The 8,088-nt window shown below is 35.8% G+C and overlaps 1 protein-coding gene across 1 annotated transcript; it reads left to right on the forward strand.

Moving 5' to 3' along the window:
- The first annotated feature begins 3,927 nt into the window (after positions 1–3,927).
- Positions 3,928–5,883, forward strand: LOC120283581 (cytochrome P450 77A3). The gene is made up of 2 exons (XM_039290289.1): positions 3,928–5,752; positions 5,846–5,883. The coding sequence occupies exon 1, from the start codon at positions 4,101–4,103 to the stop codon at positions 5,637–5,639; it is 1,539 nt and encodes a 512-aa protein (XP_039146223.1). The 5' UTR covers positions 3,928–4,100; the 3' UTR covers positions 5,640–5,752; positions 5,846–5,883.
- Positions 5,884–8,088: the final 2,205 nt, after the last annotated feature.

Consider the following 8,088-nt stretch of genomic DNA (forward strand, 5'->3'; position numbering starts at 1 on the left):
CTACAGTTAGATTGGTAAGTAACTAAACCTTGTCAAACGTGTCAAAAATAAAAACATTTACACATCAACTCTAAATGTCACTCATTTCTTTTCTAAATCATAAGACTTAAAAACTTTATTCTTCAACATTTTATTCATTTACCCTTTTTTTTAGTCGTTGCAAATGTATCTCAACAAGTTCATAAAAAGATAAAATTGTTCCAATCTCTTTCTATATGATAAGTTTACTCTTACACTGAAATAAGGAATAGATTGGAATCTGCAAGGCTTAATTGACTAAATTCAGGATCTAGGATAAAACTGAAGTCACACATCAACATTCAAAAGAATACTATCTCTGTGCTTGAATTCATCTTGCAATGAATGGAAAGCAAGAAAAGAGAAGGCAAAAAAGTTGATCCCCAAATGTATAATTATTTTACAAAAAGTCGATGGAGAGAGAGTGAGAGAAAGGGAGATCCCGTCGAAGTTTGCAGGCTTCACTAATAGATAGATAGATAGAGAGAGAGAGAGAGAGAGAGAGAGAGAGAGAGAGAGAAATCTATCCACCTTCTCGTCACCGGTAGTGGAGGGTGTCGCCTGTGCTGGACAATATCACCTGATGGTGAGGTTTGAAGGTGGAAATTGCTTGCTTTTAGAGTATTCCAATGGGAGTGGTGATGTTACTTCAAACAAAGTTACAATATTTCAACTCATAACAACTTTTGCTGTGAGTTAAAATACTGTAAAATGAGGGTCTAGTGTAAAAAGCTTTATAGGTAAAAGTTACTTTTACATCAAACCAAACACCAAAAAACAATTTTCACATGTAAAACTTTTTACATCACACCTACTTACATCTACTTCTAAACAAACGACCCTCTTAGTCACATGCCTTGCAAGTCCGACCCCTAGCATCGGACGAGTTCTAGTTCAAGTGTGCATAAATAGTTGATTAAAAAAATTATATTATCATAGTATTTTTACATTAGAAATAGTTGTTTTTTTGTTGGATGAAAAATTATTTTTTTAGACTTGGTCTTTAGCGCCCCAACCCAAAAAAAGTTTTTTTGGTTCCACTGATTCTGATTGAGAGTTGGAAGTATATTTTCTTTGAAAGCTTTCAATATCATGTTAAAAACATTAAAAAATAATAATACTTTTATCAAACTCTTAAATATTATTTTAAAAATAACATTTAAAAATAATATAATCACATTTGCCAATAGATTTTTTGCCTATTGGCACCAAGTCTTTTGCGTTGAGCTTGCTTCAAGGCTATGCATGTCCTTAACTTCTTCTTTTTAAATGGGGGCACTTGTCAAAAAAATTATCACCTCTACAATAGGAAAGTGATAGTTGATTTTTCTCAAAATCGAAATTTCAACTCTCTTCCACCTGTATTAAGGGTTTGGTTTGTCCCAAAAAAAAAACTTTCAATCAGTTTTTTGGAAAATAAATTTCTAGATTGAGCAACATCGTAAAGTGTTGTCTTTGTCTAAGCATCATGAAAGAGATGCATAACAAGAATTGATGTTATATCTCATTATAACTTAAATGTAGAACTTCTCTAATACTTCATCCCAATAAATGTGACATAAAGAAACAAACATTTATATATAAACCCATATGGTATATTAGATAGAGATACATAACAATAATTGATCCTGTATTTCATTCTAATATGATGTAACTTTTCTCTATTTATCTTATTCTAGTAACTCTAATTACAAGTTACAAATATAAAAAAAAAGATTAAAGGGTCTTTCACGTAATACCCATTTTTACAAACATACTGATGAAGGGTAAATTTATAATTTTACAACTCAAACATTTGATTAAATTTAGATAATAAAATAATTTGATGACTTTTTCCCCTCACAAAGAATTACACGTGACTTCCTTACAAACAAGGTCAAAGTTTTAATATAATAAAGCTTTCTTTTATTTTATGATTTTCATTTTTTACTTCCAATCATGTTTTGGAATAAATTAATAGATTGAGAACAATATAATGTGATAGAGCTAGAGATGCATAATCCAATTAAACATTGAGATAGAGATGCATAACAATATTTGAGAACATTATAATGCAATCATTATCTAATTAAACATTGATACAAAGATGAGTAACAATATTTGATTTTATATTTAATTATACCATGATATAAAGATTCTCTAATATGTCATCCCCGTAAATGCAACATAAAAAACTAAAACTACATCTAGATATATACCCACCCATTTTGGTTTATAAAATAAAAATCTATGATAAGAATTTGATTTTATATCTCATTATAATGACTTCTTTTTTTACAACAAGGCATATTTGGGGTGTTTTCTTATGCTGCATGAGTTGAGATTTAAATTCATCTCATCGGTGAGCACATGATCATCTTACTCAAAAATATAATGTCAATAGATTACAAGGTCGTTAACTAATGATTTTCTCAGGAACAGACTCCACAAAAAACATATATATACCCACCCATTTTGGCATATCAGATAGTAATTTGGTGTAAATCTTCTTTATTTATTTTATCCCAATAAATCTACTCACAATTCATAATTACATGAAAACTCACAACATTTTCCACACACACCCTTTCTCACTAGGAATGGGGTGGGGCGGGGAATCCCCGTTCCCCACGGGGATCCCCGCACCGCTTTCCGCGGGGATTCCCCAAAATAATATATTATATATTTTTAATATATTTATTAAAGATTATTTCAACATTAACATAATATTATATATATATAATCAATAAATATTTATTTGTTAATATTTTTAGTTATTATTATGGAACTCACAATTATTTCATACAACTTATTAACTATTTAAATTTATATATTTCATTAAAACATATTTATTTAATAAAAATCTTAAATTATTTTTAATAAAATTATTATATAATATATCTACAAAATTAAAATTCAAACTTCTAATTTTTCAAATTTTTTTAATATTCATAAAAAAACTAATTATTTATTTAATTTAAATGAATTGGATAATTAGGTAATTGTAATTTGTCTAGATTTTTTTATTCAAATTTCCATGTGTTGCTACATATAAAGCATTATATTTTTTTATTCAAATATCCATTTGTCTCAAAAATTTTTTTCATCATACATTATATTTTTTTATTTTTCAATCAGTATATAAGCATCTTTAGATGCTGTAATATAAACGTCATTAAAAAAATACTATAGTTATTTATAGAAAAATTTTTTTATATTAATGTTTTTGGGCGGGCGGGGATTCCCGTGGGATGGAATCTCATGAAGTGAGCTGGGAGGATTTTTTTCCGCAGTGAATTTTTAACCGAATTCGCCCCGTGGAGAAACGAGGGATGGAGACAGGGGATCCCATTCTCCGCCCCGCCCCGCCCCGCCCCACCTCCATTGCTATTCCTCACATATACACCAATCAAGGGTAAATATGAAATTTTATAATTAAAAATTAATTTTTTTTTAAAAAAAATATTTCGATGACATTTGACTCTCGCATGAATGAAGTCGTCTTCCCTGTTCCAGAACCACGGAAATTTCTTATTTTATGCACCATACTATTATATTCATATATATTCAGCACTGTATACATATAAACAAACATCCAAACATTCTGAATCCTAACTCTAAGTCTCTAACACTTGTAAAACATAATTTTGTCACAGTGTAAACAGTAAAAAATAAGGTACTTCTTTAATTGAAGAGCCATGCAAATTCACTCACGCAACAATTACTTGTGAAAAAAAAAAAATAATAAATAATAGACACACACACTGCCCAAAGAACCACTAGTGGTCTACTACATAGGTACTGGCTACTCTCCACCGCCAACACCCACCAACCACCACCACCACCACCACCACCACCACGACCACGACCACAAACCCTTCTCCAAGTCCACTCTTATCCCCTAACTTGGCTTCATCTCCATCAATCCCCCATTTCCCCCCTACTTAATTCCGCATTCATTCTCTACTGTTATCAGTTGGCCAGCATACTCATCCCACTCTCTCTCTCTCTCTATATATATATATATACATATACATCTCCCCCATTCTCCTTCACTGCACTCAGCACTACTGCACCATACCATACTTAGCTTCTCTTAATCAATGGATCTCTTAGACTTGCTTCTCCTTCTGTCCATCCCCATTCTCACCACCTTATGGTGGCGCCACTGCTCCAAGCCCAACTCCTCCGCCAACCTCCCTCCTGGCCCTCCCGGCTGGCCCATCGTTGGCAACCTCTTCCAAGTCCTCCTCCAACGCCGTCCTTTCATGTACATCGTCCGTGATCTCCGCACCAAATACGGCCCCATCTTCACCATGCACATGGGCCAACGCACTCTCATCATCGTCACCAGCTCCGAACTCATCCACCAAGCCCTCGTCCAAAAGGGCCCATTGTTCGCCAGCCGCCCTGCTGACTCTCCCACTCGCCTCCTCTTCAGCTCCGGCAAGTGCACTGTCAACTCCGCCGAGTACGGCCCTCTCTGGCGAGCTCTCCGCCGTAACTTCGTCGGAGAACTTGTCTCCCCTTCCCGTGTCCGTTCATTCTCTTGGATCCGCAACTGGGCCATTACCAACCACTTGAACCGTCTCCACTCCGAGCAAAACACTCAGGGGTTCATCCACATGATGAGCAACTGCCGTCTCACCATTTGCAGTATCTTGGTCTGCGTTTGCTTCGGCGCTAAAGTCTCTGAAGATCTCGTCAAAGAGATCGAAGCCGTGCTCAAAGACGTCATGCTGATGACCACCTTGAAACTCCCAGACTTCCTCCCAGCGTTGACCCCATTGTTCCGGAGTCAACTCAAACAAGCCAAAGATCTAAGGAAACGCCAGATGAATTGTTTGCTCCCACTGGTTCGAGCTCGCAAAGCCTTCGTGGAATCCAACGGATCACCAAACTCACCATCCATGTTTGAGATGGTGAGTGGTGTGGGAGAAGCGTACATAGACTCATTGTTTACTCTAGAACCACCAGGACGTGGAAAGCTCGGAGAGGACGAGTTGGTGACGCTGTGCTCGGAGGTGATGAGTGCCGGAACTGACACCAGCGCGACAGCGCTGGAATGGGCTATGGCTCATTTGGTTCTCGATCAAGAAGCGCAGGAGAGAGTGTATAAAGAGGTTGTATCCATGGTTGGATATGATAAAGAGAAGGAGATCACGGAGAGTGATGTGGAGGGATTGAAGTACTTGGTTGCAGTGGTGAAGGAGACGTTGAGACGCCATCCGCCGAGCCATTTCGTGCTGTCTCATGCGCCGACGAGGGAGACGGAGTTAGGAGGGTATAGAATTCCGGCAGGGGTGAACGTGGAGTTTTATACGGCGTGGGTGACGGAGGACCCGACGGCGTGGACGGATCCCGGTGAGTGGTGGCCGGAGAGGTTCTTGGAAGGAGGAGAAGGGTGGGAGGTTGATGTGACTGGGACTAGAGGAGTTCATATGATGCCGTTTGGAGTTGGGAGGAGGATTTGCCCGGCGGCGAGCTTAGGTATGTTGCATGTGCAGTTGTTGCTGGCGAGGATGGTGAGGGAGTTCCGGTGGGTTCCGGTCGCCGGAGAGAAGCCGGACATGAAGGAGACGTTTGCTTTCACTGTGGTGATGAAAGAGCCTCTCAAGGCTGTCGCCATTGAGAGAGCTTGATTGATTGATTTAGTGTGTTAACGTGTTCATTAATTGATTGTGTTTACGTTGGGGAAAAAGAAATTTTTACTTTGAATAATTTGTTTTTTTTTTAATTATTATCATTGATTTTCTTTTATGTATATTTTGAGTGGTGTTGTTGTTGGTGTTTCTGTGGTTTTATTTTTCTTTTAATTGTTTTATTTTATTTTTATTTTTATTTTTACTTTTACAGTGGATGTCATTTCAATAAAATGTTCACATTTATAATAAAAGACTTGAATTGATTATTTCATAAAACGAGGTTGGTGAGATGTTTACAGGAGTACTATTTCTGGAAAGTTGAAGTATTTATACGCCAATTGAATTATAGCCAATCAAGTTGTTGGAAAAATATATATATAATTTAATTTTGAGGATGAAAATGGAAGTATTAATGAAGAAGGTGGTGGGCAAGGTCAATGAAAATATATGCCAATTTATTTAATTACTCGATCCCCCACGCTGTACTGCGAGTGGAAGTAAATGTGTTACATTACTGCACTGCAAGAGTCTTCACGTAAGCCTCTCGATGAGACAGACATCTCACTGCCGCATGCATTCATGGTGAGAGCCTTTGCATTTAACACGCTCTGCATACACTAATAAATTGGAGCATCAAAGAATAAAAAACAAAACTAAAACACTTCTTCTAATTACATTTAACGGGCTCTGCATGTACTAATAAATTGGAGCCACGAAGAATAAAATACAAAAATAAACACTACTTTTAATTGCATTTAACAGGCTCTGCATATATATATATATATATATATTAATAAAATTGGAGCATCAAAGAATAAAAAAACAAAAATAAGCATGACTTATTAGAAGTACCAATAATGATATTAATAATTTCTTTATTATTAGATTTTCAATAGTTTAACATAAAAATGGTATGTATCAAAAGAAAAAAATGGCATTAAGGTTTCTAAATGCATGAGATGAGTCCTGAGGTCGATTCTCTGGAAGCGTATATGAAAAATTAATTTTATGTGTATGTTTTACTTTAGGTGAAAGCACGTGTAATATATGTGAGGGATTTAAATTAGCACTTATGTGTGCAAATTTTTTTATTAAGATGACTTGTAGATGTATCATTAGTGTAGCTAGTTAGACGAGTATTGAAATTATTAAACTCTGCCGTATTATTACTGAATGAGCTTTTTGTGCCACCGTGATTTATTCATATAGTAAAAGATAAAAAAAAATCAAAAGTGTACATTTAACTAGCCTATTTTAATTTTAATATTACTTCTGAAAAAAATTTAAAAAGGGCAGGTTGAACAATAAAAAAGTTTTTAGACATACATATATAAAACAATTAAAAACATCTGGAGGAAAAAGATTTGTAGGTATGGAGGAGGGCATGCATGATTCCGCGGCTATTCATAGTTCTTCATAAATTCCACCATTTCTTTGGCTGTGAGAGCATTTAACAACCACATGATCTTTGGAGTGTTTTCCGATTTTAGAACACATTATTTATAGAAGTTTTTTAAATAACTTTATAAAAGTTAAATATATTGCTTCCCGGTATGGCTGGCTAAATAAGGCCATGTTATTTACAGATGCCTTTAGATTTTATATTTGGAGATGTCCTGTAGTAACTATTAAATTTGTATCTAATGATAATTGTTTATTTATGCATAGTATCAAATGATGCCTAATAATACTTAACACCTCTTGAAGTGTTCAAGCATAAAACTAACAGTAGCTTTTAGATCACCCATACAAATAACAACCATTATATCATAATCTAATGACTACTATCTGTTGTGTCCAGCCCATTTGGTGGGTGGATGTAATAATGGTTGGGCTTCAAGGCCCAAGTTAACATAAAAAAAAAAAACACAAAGCTATGTCAATAATGACAAAGTGGAGGGCATGAAGGTAATTTCACAGAGTGAAATTCTCTCATTCTTCTGTGAATGAGAATGAGTCATTTTTTGTATATGTGTGTGGGTGTGTGTGCAGCATGTGATGAAGTGAGAGAGAGAGAGAGAGAGAGAGAGAGCGCTACCACCAAGAATCAAAAAGAAAGAAAGGGAGAAAGGGAAGAGAGGGAGCTAGGGCAAGGAGATCGGACGGCCAAACATCACCGGATCTCACTCAAACTCCGGGAGGAGATTCTTTACAAGAAGCCCTACCAACTGATTAGGTTTGATCCTTCCTTTACCTCTATTTGTTGTTTGTTATCCAACCTTGGTGATGATGATGGTGGTAATGTCATATAAAACCCTCTCTATGAATGTTGTTGCCCTCATGCATGTAAACCTCTAGTTAGCTGAGAGGACCATTGTAACCCGTTGTTGACATAGTGGATGCATGTTTAAGAGTCTCTAAGGAGTTCCGTAGTTTTTTTCTCGATTCGTAGGGTAATCACACTAGAATTGTATTCTTGCATTGTTGTATATTTGTTCATCTCATT

This window comes from Dioscorea cayenensis, chromosome 19, assembly GCF_009730915.1.
Source record: "Dioscorea cayenensis subsp. rotundata cultivar TDr96_F1 chromosome 19, TDr96_F1_v2_PseudoChromosome.rev07_lg8_w22 25.fasta, whole genome shotgun sequence".
NCBI classification, from domain to species: Eukaryota; Viridiplantae; Streptophyta; class Magnoliopsida; order Dioscoreales; family Dioscoreaceae; genus Dioscorea; species Dioscorea cayenensis.